At 38.4% G+C, this 18,732-nt stretch overlaps 1 protein-coding gene across 1 annotated transcript; it reads left to right on the top strand.

The window, feature by feature from the left end:
- Positions 1-1,064: 1,064 nt before the first annotated feature.
- LOC105732480 (methylsterol monooxygenase 1) lies at positions 1,065-18,153 on the top strand. The gene is made up of 7 exons (XM_012474574.3): positions 1,065-1,200; positions 1,430-1,526; positions 6,954-7,239; positions 11,438-11,586; positions 12,608-12,734; positions 15,193-15,347; positions 16,736-18,153. The coding sequence occupies exons 3-7, from the start codon at positions 6,985-6,987 to the stop codon at positions 16,929-16,931; spliced, it is 882 nt and encodes a 293-aa protein (XP_012329997.1). The 5' UTR covers positions 1,065-1,200; positions 1,430-1,526; positions 6,954-6,984; the 3' UTR covers positions 16,932-18,153.
- Positions 18,154-18,732: the final 579 nt, after the last annotated feature.

Genomic DNA, 18,732 nt, shown 5'->3' with positions numbered 1-18,732 from the left:
CAGTTCGAGCAAAAACATGGAGGAGTTAAACAATAGTATTCTGTTTTCAGAAGCTATAATCAAAACATGATGTATGCACCGTAAGCACAATTTTTATTTGTCAAGTATACCTTAAGAAAGCTGGAGGAAAAAGGGCCTTCACTAGCCCAAATGATGCCCCTATGCATTTTTTTAAAAGGCATCCTTTCTGTTAAGTGAAACTTTTAGTATATTATCACATCTGTACAGTTTTATTATACCCCAATACACAATATTTTAATGTTGAGAGATGGCGTAAAATGAGCTTAGAGCTGCAAAGACCTGTATCAAGCCCCGCCCCCGGGCGCTTAGCGTCAAGCACAGCAGTTGCAACACCTGGGCGTTCTCAGTCCATGTAGCGAGGTCAAGGTCTTAACGCCGTGGGAGCCGAAATCTCCCTTGATGTCCAATCTTTTAAAATCTTTCCAAGCCTCTATTTCTCATCTGCAAAATGACGATAATCGCATTTGAAATTCTCCATTTTTAAAATATAAGGATTTATTAAAGGATACGTAGGCTGGGGAAACAAGGGAGACGAAAGATCTAAATCTAAAAGGACAGGCCAGAGAAAGGCAAGGCTGTCTAGAAACACGAAACAGTCAATATAGATTTTGAGACTCATTTACACTCTTTTCTTCCCGGGTTTGGGCGCTTCACATTTGAAATAAAAGTTCTGGGACGGCGTCTGCCGCGACCCTCTCTTCCCTGCACAGCGCAGGCTCTAACTAGGAATCCGCGGGGGCCGCAGTTGCCAAGACGACTCCGCGCGGCAGGGCGGGGCGGTGGTCCGTCGGTGCCCTCCCCCTCACGCCGTCACGCGCTTTCACGCTTCCCCGCCTCCAGGAGCGCCGCGGAGTCCGCCATTGGCTAGACCTGCAGGTCTCACTATCCTCACTCCATCCGCGGAACCAATGGCTGGGACCGCCAGGGGCTCGTTTGCGCGAGTCACACAAGGCCGGCAGGAGCGCAGACCAATCAGCGCGCCGAGAAGGCGGGGCGGGAGCCGTCGCAGGCCAATAACGACAGGAGGGACCGGCCTGGTCCACCCGGTTCCACCCCCAAGCCGGGAGAGGCAGGGTCTGAGGTCGCAACACCTGGCCGATCCTGGGTGTCGGTGGCCCGCTGTCATCTCGCGGCCGTTCTGGTGAGGAGGCCAGAGGAGTGGCTCGTGAGCGAGGCAAGGTGAGCAGGCGGGCTCCCACCTGGTGCTCCGTGAGATCTCGGGGAGCCGGGTCGGGGAGCGGATGCGCGCGCTGGGCGGGACGCTGGCTGTGGTACCCGAGACGGGGTGGACGGAGACTGGAGTGAAAGTGGGGGCCCTGGGAAAAGGTGGGTGCTAGAAAGGAGGGAAACGGATGAAAACGGAGTGAAATTCTTAAGTGATGGAACTGCATGTTTCTTGCCTTTAAAGAGTGTTGTCTTCGGGAGACGGGACGTAGAAGACAGTTGAGCAGCACAGGGTGATAGAGTGCTGAAAGTTATACAAAAGCAGGAAACACGAGAAGGAGGTAAGATTAATGATTTTAATAAGAGTGAGATGTAATATGCGTTGGGAGTAGTGGGGTTGGGAAGGGCGTCCTAGAGGAGGTTACTGAGGGATGACTAGGAGTTCGATGGGAGGACATCACCTATAAAGGAACGGTATTTCCGTGAGCAGACAGACATGAAGCAGTAGCAACCATGAATGATCAGATACTGCAAAAATGTGAAGTGTGGGTTGGCGAGAGTGTAAGAAATGTCAGGAAGGGCCTCATGTGCATCGCAGTGGGCTTGATCTTTATCCGTAGGGAATGCATTCCCTTGAACTTTGAGTGTTTTAAGGAGATTATCTCTGATGTTTAGATAGATCCTGGCATTGCCTCTTAGAGATAGGGTTTAAGAAGGGCAAGCCTGGAGGCAGGGCAGGTCCAGAAAATGAAGGAGGTGGTGAAATCTGGGTTAAAGTGCCAAAGGACAGAGACTGGCTGACAGCTAAACTTCAAGGTTTCTGAGAATCCACAAATAACTAAATTTATCTACTCAGCCTCCTCCAGAGCAGGCTTCCAGTCATTTAGGTTGACCAGGAGTGAGAAAAGGAAAAGGAAATTCAATTCTCCAAGACCTTGTTTCCCCTCTCCGCTTTAATTCCACTTTGTTTTCGTTCAGTTAGCAACGATATATCCACTTCCTCGCTCCATTGTGGAAAGTAAATTCCTGAATGTTAACTAAACCAAGTATCTCTGCATTGGGTGAGAGTTTGAAGACTTAAGGCAGTAGAGATGGGAGAGACTTAAAACATTATGTCTGAGAATTAGGCATTAAAGGAGGTATGTGGGCAGGGGTTGTGAGGAGCACGTACCGAACCTTTGCACCTGTTGAGTGAGTTTATATGCCTCTGAACTCTCTGATTGGATATGGCCAGTAAACTTGGATAATCAGATCCTGGAGTTTAGGGAAGAGGGCTAGAGATAGACAGGATGGATATCAGCGTATTTTAAAAACAGAAAAAAGTTAAGATCACCCAAGAAAATCTGGAATAGTTAGGAAGGAGTAAGGAAGGCATTACTAGGAAATTTCCAACTTCAATTCTCATATTCTGTCTAATCTCCTGGCTGAGTCTTTGTAGTTGCTGTTCTCTCTATGCAAAACACCTCCCTTGACCCCCTCTCTCTCTCTGCTGTTTCAATCTGTCACCTCCCTCTCGTGTTCTAGGTCTCAGTTTAGATTGCACCTTTCTCTAGAAGTTCAGAGCACTGTATATTCCTCCCTTTATTGTTTTTAATCACATAATTTTTGATGATTTGGACACTAGTTGATATTCCTCACTAAATTTTATGTTTTGTGAAACTCAGGGGTAAGGGCAGCAGCTGCACAGTGAATGCACAATACTTTTCAGAGTGAATGGATGTGAGTTCCAGGAACCAAGGAAAGGCAGTATTTCAAGAGGAGAAGAATCACATCTTCCAGATTAGTCAAGTAAAACAAACTCCACAAAAAGATTTATTGGATTTGGCAGCTGGAGATCCTTAGTGATTTTCATAAGAGTACGTTCAGTGCAGTGATGACAATAGAATGCAGACTGCAGTTGCTAGGATGTAAACAGGAAATAAGAAGATAAAGACAAGTCATGTGTCTGAAAAACGAATACCTTTTTCAGAAGGCTTAGGTAAACTATAGGAATTCTTCTTGTACTCTAATACTTATTGTGGATTTTATTTATAAGTATAGTATAGTATAATGGATGAGTGCCTGGGCTTCCCCAGTTAGCGTTTGTGTGACTTTGGGCAAGTTGCTTAATCTTTCTAAACCTCAGTTTTTAAATCTATTTTAAAATGGGGATAAAATGATACCTACCTCACGAAGTTGTGGTAAGGATTAAAGTTAAAATGTAGAGAGCATGTAGCATGCTTTGAACACAATCCTTTTTTTTTTTTTTGAGACAGAGTTTCACTCTTGTTGCCCAGGCTGGAGTGCAATGGCGCGATCTCGGCTCATCGCAACCTCCGCCTCCTGGGTTCAGGCAATTCTCCTGCCTCAGCCTCCTGAGTAGCTGGGATTACAGGCACGCGCCACCGTGCCCAGCTAATTTTTTGTATTTTCAGTAGAGACGGGATTTCACCATGTTGACCAGGATGGTCTCGATCTCTTGACCTCGTGATCCACCCGCCTCGGCCTCCCTAAGTGCTGGGATTACAGGCGTGAGCCACCGCGCCCGACCTGAACACAATTCTTTACACAGAAAGTGCCTAACAATTGTTGGCTTCTTGTAGCTATTACATGCCAGGTCCTGTGCTAAGCGCTTTATATACATTATCTCTTGGACTCATTGGAAGACCTATTGTTTTAATTTTTGCTGATGATGAAACCCATCACAGAGAGGTTACCTAATTTGTCCAAGGTCACAGGACAGGGCTAGTAAGTAGTGTTGGTTCATTATTGTCAAATTTGCTAATCACCTTGAGAAAAATTAAAATTAGATGGTTGTCTTATTTTACAACTTAGAAGATGATTGAAGACATTTTGGTGTAATTGGGGAGCCAGATTGCAGTTAGCCCAGTGAGTTGTGTAGGTGAGTTAAGCAATCTTTTTGTTTTTTTTTTTTGAGACAGAGTCTCAGTCTCCCAGGCTGGAGTGCAGTGGCACCATCTCAGCTGACTGCAACCTCCGCCTCCCGGGTTCAAGCAGTTCTCTTGCCTCAGCCTTCTGAGTAGCTGGGATTACAGGTGTGTGCCACCACACCCGGCTAATTTTTGTAGTTTTAGCAGAGACGAGCTTTCACGATGATGTTGGTCAGGCTGGTCTCAAACTTCTGACCTTGTGATCCACCCATCTTGGCCTCCCGAAGTGCTGGGATTACAGGTGTGAGCAAGCTCACCCAGCCTAGTTAAGCAATCTTTATGTAGAATTCTCCTTTGAGAAAGAAGTTGGTTGGTTCAAAGAAAGATAAATGGGACAGTGGCTTGGAAGAAGTAATAGAGGTTAGGAAGGTGCTTATCAAGAAAGGAAGATGTAGGCTGGGTACCATAGCTCATGTCTGTAATCCCAACACTTTGGGAGGCTAAGATGGGAGGATCACATGAGCCTAGGAGTTTAAGACCAGTCTGGGCAACATAGGGTGACCCCTGTCTCCATGAAAAATAAAAATAAAAAGTAGCCAGGCATAGTGGCGTGTGCCTGTGGTCCCAGCTACAAGAGGCTGAGGTGGGAGGATTGCTTGAGCCTGGGAGATTGAGGCTGCAGTGAGCCATAATTATGCCACTGCACTCCAGCTTGGGTGACAGAGTGAGGCCCTGTCTCAAAAAAAAAAAGAAAAAGAAAGGCAGATGTGAATGTGTTTTTTTAGACTTGAGGGAATGGATTCTGTGCAAGGGAGAAGGATGAAAGATGAGAAAGGATAAGTGATGGACAAGTTCTTGAGGGAAGATAACAAAAGAAGACTGATCAGTCTTCGAGGAAAGAATGAATGAGCAAAGAAATTTTGAGGCTTCTAATGACACAGAATGGAACGTTATCGTCACTGTGGTGTAAGTAGTTTGAGATGAGTAGGACAGAAGAAGGAGGACTTGAAGTGAATTCAGAGGCCTGAAGAAGTTGGCTAGGTTCTCAATATTCCTTCTGTAGAATGGGATAAAAAGGTCGATTTGAGAAGTGTTGGAGGAGGGGACTTTTATGTACTATTTAGAACTCTTCTAAGACTTTAAAATACTCATTTTTGAAGTGGTCCAGCAAAATTCATAAACTAGAAGGAGGAGTGGTGAGCATTTTTAGGAAAGTGGCTCTTGAAAAGTTTCTCTATTTTTTGGTTGGTGACCTATTGAGCTTATTGAGCTTATTTATTATGTAAGTAGAACATGCTCATTTAAAACGTTAAAATTGTGCAAAAGACATAAAGTCAGATTTTTCTCTCTTTTCCATTACGCTATCTCCTACCCCGCCACACACCTCTATTTTCCTAGAATTCACCATTCTAAATTGTTCCCTTTGTATCCATCTGTACATTTTCTGTTTGTGTGTGTCTCTGTATGTACATATGCATAAAAGTGCATAAATAAAATACATTTTTTTTTTTTCAAAAAACCTAAGTGGGGCTCTTGCTATACATATTTGTGACCTGTTGTTTAGATTAACACTCTTAGACATCTTTCTATGTAGAGCATGTAGCTCTTCCTCATTCTTTTAAATGGCTGTCTATGGAAGGAATTTATTTAACTCATCTCTTGTTGATGGCTTATTTGTGTTTTGCTTTTACTTTTTTCTCTTTGCTTTCGCTATTACAAGCAATGCTTCCTTCCATCTTAGTGTGTCTATCTGTCTTTGTACCCTTGAAGGAGAAAATTGCTGGGTCAAAGGATGTATTCATTAAGATAGGTGTTGCTGCCGGGCGTGGTGGCTCACGCCTGTAATCCCAACACTTGGGAGGCCGAGGCGGGTGGATCACGAGGTCAAGAGATCGAGACCATCCTGGTCAAAATGGTGAAACCCCGTCTCTACTAAAAATACAAAAACTTAGCTGGGCATGTTGATGGGTGCCTGTAATTCCAGCTACTCAGGAGGCTGAGGCAGGGGAATTGCTTGAACCCAGGAGGCGGAGGTTGCGATGAGCCGAGATCGCGCCATTGCACTCCAGCCTGGGTAACAAGAGCGAAACTCCGTCTCAAAAAAATAAATAAATAAATAAAAGATAGGTGTTGCTAATTTTTCCTCCAATGATACAGTGATGTATCCCCCCCCCAACAATGTGTGGTCATACCTGTTTTCTCACCTTCTTACCAGTACTGGGCACTAGGCATAATAAACTTTTAAAGATTTGCTACTCAGGCTAAAAGTATCATTTCCTCAGTTGAATGAAGTGAAGCTTCTTCCTTGTTTGGTGACCGTTTGCCTTTATTATTCTGAGAACTGCTTGTGAATGGCATTTGTCATTTTTCTATTGTGTTTTTAGGTTTTTTTTAAAGCGCACTTTGTAGGCCTTTGTCATAAAATGTTAGAAATATTTTTCCCAGTTAGTCATTTTATCTTTGAGTTTGTTTATGACTGTTTTTCTATTCCCCAGTAATAAGTATTTAATTTTCATGTATTCATATTTGGCAGGCTTTTTCTTCATAGGCTCTTTTGACGTTAAGTGATACTTTTAAACCCAACTATTGCTCGTTTAAATTAGAAGCTTTTCCATGAGAACCACACTGATGATTTCCTTAAATATGGATTGAAAAAATTTTTCACCTATTGTTTTTTCAGCTACTGTTCTTGAAAATAATGTGTTTTTTAGAGGAATATCTATAAATGGAAATGGTGATGATATCCAGCAAATTTTTTTAAATGGTGTAAAGCCTGAGAAGTTGGTACTCCTTTAGTAGTTATCATTGTAAAAATGATTAGAGGATGCATTTTTTAACTGTTTTATTTTTTGAAAGCTCATTGTTTAACTTATTTGTTATATATATTCATTTCTACAGAATTATAAGGCTGTCGGCAGAGATTTGAAAAATGGCAACAAATGAAAGTGTCAGCATCTTTAGTTCAGCATCCTTGGCTGTGGAATATTTAGATTCACTTTTACCCGAGAATCCTTTGCAAGAACCATTTAAAAATGCTTGGAACTATATGTTGAATAATTATACAAAGTTCCAGATTGCAACATGGGGATCCCTTATAGTTCATGAAGCCATTTATTTCTTGTTCTGTTTACCTGGATTTTTATTTCAATTTATACCTTATATGAAAAAATACAAAATTCAAAAGGTGAGTATAAGGGACTCGAAATAGAATATTATCATTAATGTTGCTGAATATTTTAAAAGTAAATACAGCTTTGTTTTGAGAGGCTAAATCAGTGATATCCAATAGAAATAAAATGAAGCCACATATGTAATTTTAAATTTTCTAGTAGAATACATAGAAAAGGTAAAAAAGAAATAAGGAAATTAATTTCATAATGTGTATTATTTAACTCAATAATTGTAAACTATGCCTGGGTGCAGGGTTCATTCCTGAAATTCCAGCACTTTGAGAGAACAAGACAGGAGGATTGCATGAGGCCAGGAGTTCAAGACCATCCTGGGCGACATAGCAAGACCCTGTCTCTACAAAAAACTACAAAAATATCCAGGCATGGTGGTGCACACCTGTAGTCCTCGCTACTTACGAGGCTGAAGCAGGACTGCACCACTGTACTCTGGCATTGGCGATGGAGTGAGACTTTGTCTTGAAAAAAATAAGACATAAACTATTATTTCAACCAGTAATCAAAATCTAAAAAATTTGTAATGAGATATTTAATAAGTCTTTGCAATCCCGTGTGTATTTTATATTAACTTTAGCCTGTCTCAATTTAGACGAACTGTTTTTAAAGTGTTTGGTAGCCACATGTTACTAGTTGCTCCTGAATTGAACAGCACAGTCCTAAGTCATTACTGATAATATTTCAAGAATAGTTTGTTAAATTGGCCGTTAAGTAGATATGATGTTTATCTAACTTAAGTTTCTAAATCTTAATTATCTAAGCTAGCTGGAAAGGAAAGGTATGGTGATTCGTGCATATTTTGCAGTTCACCCGAACTCCTGATGTTCCAGCAAATCTAAGTGACTGTTAATACACTAAGACCTTGGATCAGGGCTATTCAAGATTTTTTTCCTCTAAATATATAGTAGATCGTTTGGCAGCATTCATATTATCCCAAATAAGGAGGTGAAGCTCCTTGTTTCTGGATATTTACTTCATTGCACTAAATGTCAAGAGATTGCTACATACATGACAATGTGAAATCTAGTATGTTGCCTATGAGCCTGACATGAGAATTTGGAGTAGCTTATTAGAAAGATGAATTATTTGTCAGCATTTAGTAAACCGATGATAGTTTCTAGTGTTTGCTGTTTACTTTTCATAAAAGGTCATTCCAAACTAAAACTCAAGGGCATGCAGTTTTGGTAGAAAGTAGACCATTGAGAGTATTCATCTATGGAAAGTAATTTACATTCACTCAGTACAGTTCATCCTCCATATCCATGGGTTATGTATCCATGAATCCAACCAACTGCAGATCAGAAATATTCAGGGGAAAAAAACTGTCTATACTGACATGTACAGTCTTTTTTCCTTGTCATTATTCAAAATAATAGCTATTTATGGAGCATTTGCATTTTATTAAGTATTATAAGTACTTTAGAAATGATTTAAAGTATAAGGGAGGATATGTGTAGGTTATGCCAAATAGTGTGTCATTTTATATCAGGCACTTGAGCTTCTTCAGATTTGGGTATCTGCAGAAAGTCCCAGAACCAATCCCCCAAGGATACTAAGGCACATCTGTATATATGTTCGATGGTAATCTGTACACGTTCTCTGTTATCATTTTGTTAGCTTCACAGCCTTTCCCAGTGAGTCTCACTTTAAGAAGGTATTAATATTAATCTTCTCTGGGGATAATGTAGGGGTCAGATGACTGCGGACTCCAGGCCAAAGGAGAAAAGAGCAACGGGCAAAGGTGAAGGAAATAAAAAATAATGTAACCCAAAAGAGAGTACTCTGTTACCTTCAATTAACATCACAGAAGTTCAAAAGTGCTTTTTAGAAAAGCACCTGCTTTGAAAGGCAGAATTAAGTTTGGATGTCAAAGTTCTAATGCACCTTTAGGGTGATTATGGCTGCCATGTGTCTGTCACCCAATGATTTATTTATAGGGCTGATTCATTGTATGGCTGGCCAGGCACAAGCATTCTTTTTCTCCTTCACTGTACTTTGCAGCCGACTCATTGGTTAGAAGTAGAACCTTTCCAGAGAAAGGAAATGTTTTTTCAGTCAAGGGTTTTGAGCAGCTTTAAAATATAGTGTAGCAAAGAAAAGAAGCTGTAGTCTAGTTGGTCTGAACTAGTTGTTTATAAACAGATTGAAAGGCTGGGTAATAGGACTTCAAGTCTCTACTTAGCAAGTCTTCAAGTTTCATAACCATTAAAGTCCATGGTTTGAGCATTTTTGATTCAAAAATAAATTGTGATGTTAAATCAGTACCAGTTTTCACAAGTTAAAGGTGTTTTAAAAGAAACCAAAATATTAGTACAAATTAATTACAGGTTTATGCATTTTGAGCAGATACCTTAAAGGTTATCAGTTGTTTAAGGTAAAATTTTACCTTAACATTGAAAGTATCAATGGTTTAAGGTAAAATATTTGAGAATCATATTTAACATTTACAATAAATGTTTTTATTCTTAAAATTGTCAAAAAGAAAAAAAAGCTGCTGGTGGTGATGAAATAGTACTAAAGACTTTCTGCTTTCAAACAGAATACACAACTGGAGAAGTTAATGCATGTGCTTGCTAGTTTGGGGAAATTTCACAGGAATGAGAATCAAGTAGACTGCAGGATCTAAAAAAAAAAATACATCTTAATTTTTAAATTACTTTTAAAAAATCATACATAAATATCTTAGTAATTTTCCAAAAATTTTCCTCAAAGATAAATGTACTAAAAATATTATTTCTGAAGTCTGTGGCCTTGTAAAGGTATTCCTTCATATTAGGCACAGTTATGCATAAAGAAAGTAAAATATGGTAAACTTTCATATTGTACTAGGTATGATTTTTATTGCTGTCTTTTTAACTAATTTATGTGTACTTTAAATGGTATAGCATATGATTTTATTATAGTTGATTAAACTTTGTAATTTCTGTAACTGCCTGGATATCAGAGTCTACCCAGGAAATTAAGTCTATTAAGCATAGTTTCTGTAGGAACAGTGCCAATTGCCAACTGAAGCCTGAATGTTTCATTTATTTCGTTCCAGTTTAGAGGAGTGGGGTTAGATAATGCTCAGATTAGAAATACAAAGGCCAGTTGTCAAATCCTCTCATTTTATTGTTGAGGAAACAAATAAGTTGTAAATGTCACAGAGCTAGTTAACTGGTGAGTAGCAGCCCTTGGTATTAGAGCACAGGTCTCTGGATTGATTCTTAGTTCAGTGCTTTTCCTATTTTTGTCAGGAAGATAACCCTTAAGGAATTTTAAGAACAGAACTGGATCTGAAGGCCTAGAATTGTTAGTCCAACTTCTGCTAATAACTGTGTGTGTGACTCTGCCCAAGCTGGCTGACCTCTGTGAGCTTCTGCTGATACACAGTAGTTCCTGTACTTTGGATATTGTGGCTACTTAAAAGCGTTTTGTTGGCAGGTTCCTGAATTTTTCAGCAGTGACATTTAAAACAAAGCAATAACTAATATTTATTGTCACCATCGTTTTGTAAAACCCAAAGCACTTTTTTATATGTTAAATGCAGTCCTGTAAATTGAATAAATTTAGGTTTTTGTGTTTTGTTGTTGTTTTCTTTTTAATAATGGCTTGCTTAGCAAATGGATATCCTGATGAGGTTTTAGGAACATTTCATGTTGCTACAACTTTTCTCATTTTGACTTGAATCTGTGAACTCCATCATCAAGACACAGCTCTGTACTCCTCAACTCAGAGAGTTTATAATTCTGTCATTGGATATGAACAAAAGTGTACTCACTTGTTTATTGGAATGAATACCACTGAATGCCTGGAAGCATCGATTTACCTGTATAAAAGGCTTCCAATGCTTTGTGTACACCTTCTTCAGTTGCGGACGCCAACTGTAATCTTAGCATATCATCTGTCTTCTCTGAAACTTCTGGTAAAAGAAGTGAAGTGAATGATCTGTGGCAGCAAAGACTGGAGAGTTACTCATTCTGTAGTGTTTTAGTTTGAGATCCTTATGGCTGGGGGCATCTGTTAGGTTTCTTCACCTAAAGTAGTGATAGTCGTCGTCAAGAATTTAGAAGGCAAAGATTCCTGAGTCTTAGCTACTATAAAGTTAACATAACTGACATAGAATTAAGGTCCAACATAAACATTAGAGAAAAAATTAGGTCAAGTTAAACTGTGATAGCAGAGACTAATACTAGGTGTTGTGATTTTTCTCCGTAGGATAAACCAGAAACATTGGAAAACCAATGGAAATGTTTCAAAGTTCTTCTCTTTAATCACTTCTGTATTCAGCTACCTTTGATTTGCGGAACCTACTATTTTACGGAGTATTTCAATATTCCTTATGATTGGGAAAGAATGCCAAGGTGGTATGTAGATCAAAGTTTGGTTTTCGCACCCAGTTGTGGCTTATTATTCAATTAAGTTATACTTAATGTTTACCTTTTTTCTTAATCTTAGTTAATGTTCTAAACTTTGGAAGTAAATAAACAATAGAAAAGTAAACCATAGTAAACTCCTAAAATGTTTTCACGTTTACATCTTTTTAATATTTTATTGGAAGGTGAGCTTCTAGTATCAGAAGTTTCCATAACGTCTTTTGTATGTTTATATACATATAGAAGTGCTTATGCTGATGGAAAATATATTGCATTGTAAGTTTAAAATGAATGAAAAATACGGGAATCATTTGTGAGGTTTATAGAAATTGTGTTCATATAAACAAAAATATGTATGTGTATATATATACATATATAAAAATGTGTGTGTGTATATATATGTATACACACACACATACATATACTCGTATCACTTAACAGGGATACCTCTTAAGAAATGTGTCTTTAGGCTGGGCGTGGTGGCTCACGCCTGTAATCCCAGCATTTTGGGAGGCTGAGGCGGGTGGATCACGAGGTCAAGAGATCGAGACCATCCTGGTCAACATGGTGAAACCCCGTCTCTACTAAAAATACAAAAAATTAGCTGGGCACGGTGGCGCGTGCCTGTAATCTCAGCTACTCAGGAGGCTGAGGCAGGAGAATTGCCTGAACCCAGGAGGCGGAGGTTGCGGTGAGCCGAGATCGCGCCAGCCTGGGTAATAAGAGCGAAACTCCGTCTCAAAAAAAAAAAAAAATGTGTCTTTAGGCAAGTTATGCAAACATTGTCATGAAATGGAATTGGTATAGTGGGCAATCTCTTTAACCTTATATCAGATTATATCATGTAGCTGGATCTAGTTTTGAAAATTTATTTATGAATATATCCAATTAGGTCAACCTGGTAAGTGTGTATTTTGTTTAATGTAATGTCTCAAGCAGTGACTCCAACTAAAACTCTGGACTGTTTAAGTAAAAATTATTTCTTACACATTATAACATTTTTATCCTAAAGGTATTTGCTTTTGGCAAGATGCCTTGGCTGTGCAGTCATTGAAGATACTTGGCACTATTTTCTGCATAGACTCTTACACCACAAGAGAATATACAAGTATATTCATAAAGTTCATCATGAGTTTCAGGTATGTTAGAATTATGTTTAATTCTTTTTTTTTTTAGTATATTTGATTGCATTTTAGGTTTTGGGGTACATGTGAAGAACATGCAAGATTGTTGCATAGGTACATACATGGCAATATGGTTTGCTGCCTTCCTCCCCATCACCTATATCTGGCATTTCTCCCCATGTTATCCCTCCCCAACTCCCCACCCCCTGCTGTCCCTCCCCTATTTCCCCCCGACAGACCTGAGTGTGTGATGCTCCCCTCCCTGTGTCCATGTGTTCTCATTGTTCAACAGCCGCCTATGAGTGAGAACATTCGGTGTTTGATTTTCTGTTCTTGTGTCAGTTTGCTGAGAATGATGGTTTCCAGGTTCATCCATGTCCCTACAAAGGACACGAACTCATCGTTTTTTATGGCTGCATAGTATTCCATGGTATATATGTGCCACATTTTCCCTGTCCAGTCTATCATCGATGGGCATTTGGGTTAGTTGCAAGTCTTTGCTATTGTAAACGGTGCCACAATGAACATTCGTGTGCATGTGTCCTTATACTAGAACGATTTGTAATCCTTTGGATATATACCCAGTAATGGGATTGCTGGGTCAAATGGAATTTCTATTTCTAGGTCCTTGAGGAATCACCACACTGTCTTCCACAATGGTTGAACTAATTTACACTCCCACCAACAGTGTAAAAGTGTTCCTTTTTCTCCACATCCTCTCCAGCATCTGTTGTCTCCAGATTTTTTAATGATGGCCATTCTAATTGGTGTGAGATGGTATCTCAATGTAGTTTTGATTTGCATTTCTCTAATGACTAGCGATGATGAGCATTTTTTCATATGTTTGTTGGCCTCATAAATGTCTTCTTTTGTAAAGTGTCTGTTCATACCCTTTGCCCACTTTTGAGTGGGCCTGTTTTTTTCTTGTAAATCTGTTTTAGTTCTTTGTAGATTCTGGATATCAGCCCTTTGTCAGATGGGTAGATTGCAAAAATTTTTTCCCGTTCTGTTGGTTGCTGATTCACTCTAGAATTATGTTTAATTCTTTCTGTTAGAGGCAAAATGTCTATTTCAATTGCCTGAGCATTTTTCTAAAATTGTGGGTGACATTTTTATTTTCTTTTCCTTTGTCATGATTATTAAGAGCAACACACATATACAAACAAGCCAGTTCTATGTGTTTTCTTCAGTATTTAAATTTCATGGTAAATTGAAATCTGAAAGAAATATATTACATGAAAGTTTCAACTTCCATCCTTGTGGACAGAGTGCTGTACTGACACAGCTAGATACTCACATTGCTAACTCCCACAAAAACAGTGACTTTTATTAGAACAGCTTTTTTTTTTTCTTTTTTTATGAGTCGGAGTTTTGCTCTTGTTGCCCAGGCTGCACTGCAATGGCATGATCTTGGCTCACTGCAACCTTTGCCTCCTGGATTCAAGCAATTCTCCTGCCTCAGTCTCTCAAGTAGCTAGGATTACAGGCATGCGCCACCATGTGTGGCTAATTTTGTATTTTTGGTAGAAACAGGACTTCACTATGTTGGGGTCAGGTCTCAAACTCCTGACCTCAGGTGATCCACCCTCCTCAGCCTACCAAAGTGTTGGGATTACAGGCGTGAGCCACCATGCCCAACTGTTAGAATTGCTTTGATGAAGCTTTATCAAACTGGCCATGTGAGTATGTTTTGCATTGATCGTGATTACATGGTATGCCAAATCAAGCATGTCTTTATTAGAAGAACAAATATAAATTCATAAATCAAAATTAAAATTCAAGTCAATTATTTAGTGCCTTTATCTTAAACCATCAAAGACAGTAAGATTTTTATACCCCTAGACCTTTTGATGTTTAGTAGGGACAAAAAAGTATTTTTATTAAAAATTACTATTATTTATAAGTGTATGGCTAGATCGATCATCACTACATATAGAATCAAAATAACTTTGTAAAACGTCATGCATAAATAGAATATATGTATTAGTGAAGTTCTCCAGCAAAGCAGAATCATTAGTGTATATGTGCAGAGAGGGAGGTTTATTTTAAGAAATTGGCTCATGCAGGTGTTGGGGCTTTCAGGTCTGAAATCTGTAAAGCAGACTACAGACTGGAAATTGAGGTGAGAATTGTTGCAGCCTTGGGTCCAAATTCCGTGGAGCAGCAAGTTGGAAACTCAGGCTGGGTTTCTGTGCTGCAGTCTTGAGAATTCTTCTTCTTCAGTAAACCTCAGCCTTTGTCCTGAAGGCCTTCAAGTGATTGGATGAAGCCCGCCCTGTTTATGAAGGATAATCACCTTTACTCAGAGTCTACTGATTTAAAAGTTAACAACATCTAAAAAATACCTTAACAACAACATCTAGACTGGTATTTAATCAAACAGTTGGGCATCATAGCCTAGCCAAGTTGACACATAAAATTAACCCCATCACAATAACTAAGAAACTAAGAATTTCTTATCTGTTTGTTTTAGGCTCCATTTGGAATGGAAGCTGAATATGCACATCCTTTGGAAACTCTAATTCTTGGAACTGGATTTTTCATTGGAATCGTGCTTTTGTGTGATCATGTAATTCTTCTTTGGGCATGGGTGACCATTCGTTTGATGGAAACTATTGATGTCCATAGGTGAGTATTGGTTTCTGTTCAGGTATAAAGTATAATGAAATATCTTTATTTTCATGGTAATAAGATTATCATATTTCTAAGTAGACTAATAGAGAGTTAATGTTATATTAAGAAAACACAATTTTTGGATAAAAGTTTAAATAATAGATGTTTTTACATTCTAGCCTATGCTATTAATAATTTTTATAGTGATAATGTATTATTTGGGCAAATATATATTTAGAACAAGCAATTTCTTTATCCTTCTGTGATAAACCTAAACCTAACTCATATTTGAAAAAAAATCAAAGCATTCAGCCTTCATTGAATAAGACTATTTCTAGTCTCCACTATTCAGCACTGATAAAAGAACTTAATAGATGGAAGTACTGCTTGTAACATACACACACATATATATATATATATTTTTCAAATGCATCCTTTCTGTTGATTGGAAGCCAATTTGTGGTAAATTATTTACATTGAATGCCTTCTTAAATGCTTATCCTAATTGTTCATTCTCTTTAAATTATATGTTCATTGTATTTTGACTTGGGACTTACTTCTGTACCTGTGAATGCAGAATATCAAATTGTAAGAATTGTTTTCAAAGTGTTAAAGTAGGAAAATTGATGCTTCTAGTCCTAGGCAGAGAATGTTCTTCTGTAGAAAAACTGTAGTTGATATTTCTTTCATTTTTTTCTATCCATTGTTTATTTCTGCCTAAGCTCCTCAAAAGAAGAGAGGGTTAGAGTGATTCGGACGAGTATAACTGGATGTCTGATTGTAGATACATAGTTAGAAATAGAGGCGCGCACTCTAAATGTGACTCTTTAGAAGCCACTGTCTTCTCCCAACTAAAGAAAAGAGAGAAGAGCATGCTGGTATTTTGATTGATTGTGGTCCGTTTGATTCCATCTTGTCATTGCCTAAAAAAGTAAACGAAGTTACTATACAGGGATTCATGGGTCTGCCCTTTTTAATACTTGATACTAATTTTATGTGACTTTTCCTAAAAAACATATGTAGTATTTTAGTATTTTGGGCTTTATTTACAACTATTATAGATTATGGTAAGAAAGCTTCCTCTGAAGCATAAAAGAAAATTAATTCTTAAAAATCTGTTTTAAAGATTCATTACTAAAACCCCTCTCTTCCATCATTTACACATTTTATCATAAAGTGAATGATTTTCATAAATCTTTTAAGGATTTTTTTTTTCTTAGAGTGGTTTCTAGAATATGCACCATTTTCTGTGTTTGCCGTTTGTGAACATCTTAGAAATAAAGTGGTCTAGGCAAAGTGGAATGTTATGTAGATTGGTTAATGCGAGCACATGATTATTAATCAAAATGACAATTATTTGAGATGTATTTATTCCTTAATAATCTTTATAATTTTTGTTTCAGTGGTTATTATATTCCTCTCAACCCTTTAAATTTCATCCCTTTCTATGCTGGTTCTCGGCATCATGATTTCCACCACATGAACTTCATCGGAAACTATGCTTCAACATTTACATGGTGGGATAGAATTTTTGGAACAGACTCTCAGTATCATGCCTATAATGAAAAGAGGAAGAAGTTGGAGAAAAAGACTGAATAACTATCTCACGTAAACCTTCCTGAAAGATAAACATTTTCTTGAATTGAAACTAGTAGCTAACATTGCTTCTGGAGAGCAGAGATAAGCATGTCTTCTGGCTACTGAGTGATAAAAAGAACATTAACAACCTTTAATTACCTTCCTAGTGGGAACTTTTTCTACTTTACCTACAAGTTCTGTATATGTAGAAATGAATAAATATATATTTAAGTACAGTTTTCATGAGGAAGTTTTAAAGGCCATATTCCTAAGCTTCTGAGAAGGTTTTGGATACTAGAAGTATTAAAACTATGACTTTTCTCCCAGTAAAACCATAGGCCTGAAGTTGACATTGGTCTTTAAATCTTTTAGATATGTACTGGTCATTTCAGAAAATTCTTCTTATTGGTTGTGTTGGCCTTATATTTAACTTTTTTTTTTTTTTTTGAGACAAAGCTTCACTCTTACCCAGGCTGGAGTGCAGTGGCACAATCTCAGCTCACTGTAACCTCTGCCTCTCAGTTCGAGCAATTCTGTCTCAGCCTCCTGAGTAGCTGGGACTACAGGCACATACCGCCATGCCCAGCTAATTTTTGTATTTTTGTAGAGATGGGATTTCACCATGTTTGACAGGCCTGTCTTGAACTCCTGACCTCAAGTGATCTGCCCGCCTTGGCCTCCCAAAGCACTGGAATTACAGGTAGAAGCCACTGCGCCCGGCCTTTTTAACTTTAAACATTTTTTAGAATTTGCCTAAAGATCAAAATGTCATGGATTGAACCACATCGATTGATAGCAGTGAGTGACTGAAGCTTCCAAATCAGGAAAAGCCAACACCAAGAACTTCCATTCTAAATTGGAGCTAACCAGTCTGGGCTGATTCTGTCTGAACAGTCCTTCTTGATTGCAGTGCAGTACTGGCATTTCTGAATTGATGTAAGGGGACTATTTTAGTAAGTTTTTCAGGTTACTCGAATTTTTTTTAAAAATTGAGGAGCTTTATTTCTGGACTATTTACCCTTTCTTTTTTGGATATCAAATTTCCATTGTCATTAAAAACTGTATCTTGAAACTTTGTGAACTGATTGGCTGTATTTGCACTTTGAGCTCTTGAAATAAATGTGATTTCTGTCTGATTATCTGGTTTCCAGTTTTAAACATTGACTGTCACCTTTTATTCTTAAAAGCAAAAGTACAGAAATAATTAAATTACTAAGTTTTACAATAAAATGATTGGTTTCTATGTTTTTTTTAAGTGCTTCCTTTGTGAACTGTTTCCTGGCTGTTTGAACATGAATTTATCAGGCTTAAGTACTGTGGGAAATTCTCTTGACCTAGTAAAGTGATACATATTGAAGGAGCTCTTTGCCCTGCTTAGATAATGTGTGTTTTCTGTATAGTTGAAGAACAGCTAAACTTTTCAGGGTTGAAATAATCTCAAGTATTTAGGTTATAACTCATCAAGAGTTGGTAATTCTTAGTATATGGTGGTAATTATTTTTATTTATTTATTTATTTATTTATTTATTTTTGAGACGGAGTTTCGCTCTTGTTACCCAGGCTGGAGTGCAATGGCGCGATCTCGGCTCACCGCAACCTCCGCCTCCTGGGTTCAGGCAATTCTCCTGCCTCAGCCTCCTGAGTCGCTGGGATTACAGGCACGTGCCACCATGCCCAGCTAATTTTTTTTTGTATTTTTAGTAGAGACGGGGTTTCACCATGTTGACCAGGATGGTCTTGATCTCTTGACCTCGTGATCCACCCGCCTCGGCCTCCCAAAGTGCTGGGATTACAAATGTGAGCCACCGCGCCTGGCTTATTT

Source organism: Aotus nancymaae, unplaced genomic scaffold, assembly GCF_030222135.1.
Source record: "Aotus nancymaae isolate 86718 unplaced genomic scaffold, 86718_ANA_hifiasm-v0.15.2.pri h1tg000033l, whole genome shotgun sequence".
In the NCBI taxonomy this organism is placed as follows: domain Eukaryota; kingdom Metazoa; phylum Chordata; class Mammalia; order Primates; family Aotidae; genus Aotus; species Aotus nancymaae.
Note: the sequence above shows the minus strand (reverse complement) of the source record. Positions and strands in the feature narration are given on the sequence as shown.

Coding starts and splice junctions, on each gene's coding strand:
- LOC105732480 (XM_012474574.3), top strand. CDS start 6,985: ATGGCAACAAATGAAAGTGTCAGCATCTTTAGTTCAGCATCCTTGGCT. Junction 7,240..11,437: donor AAAAATACAAAATTCAAAAG/GTGAGTATAAGG, acceptor TTTTCTCCGTAG/GATAAACCAGAAACATTGGA. Junction 11,587..12,607: donor TGGGAAAGAATGCCAAGGTG/GTATGTAGATCA, acceptor TTTATCCTAAAG/GTATTTGCTTTTGGCAAGAT.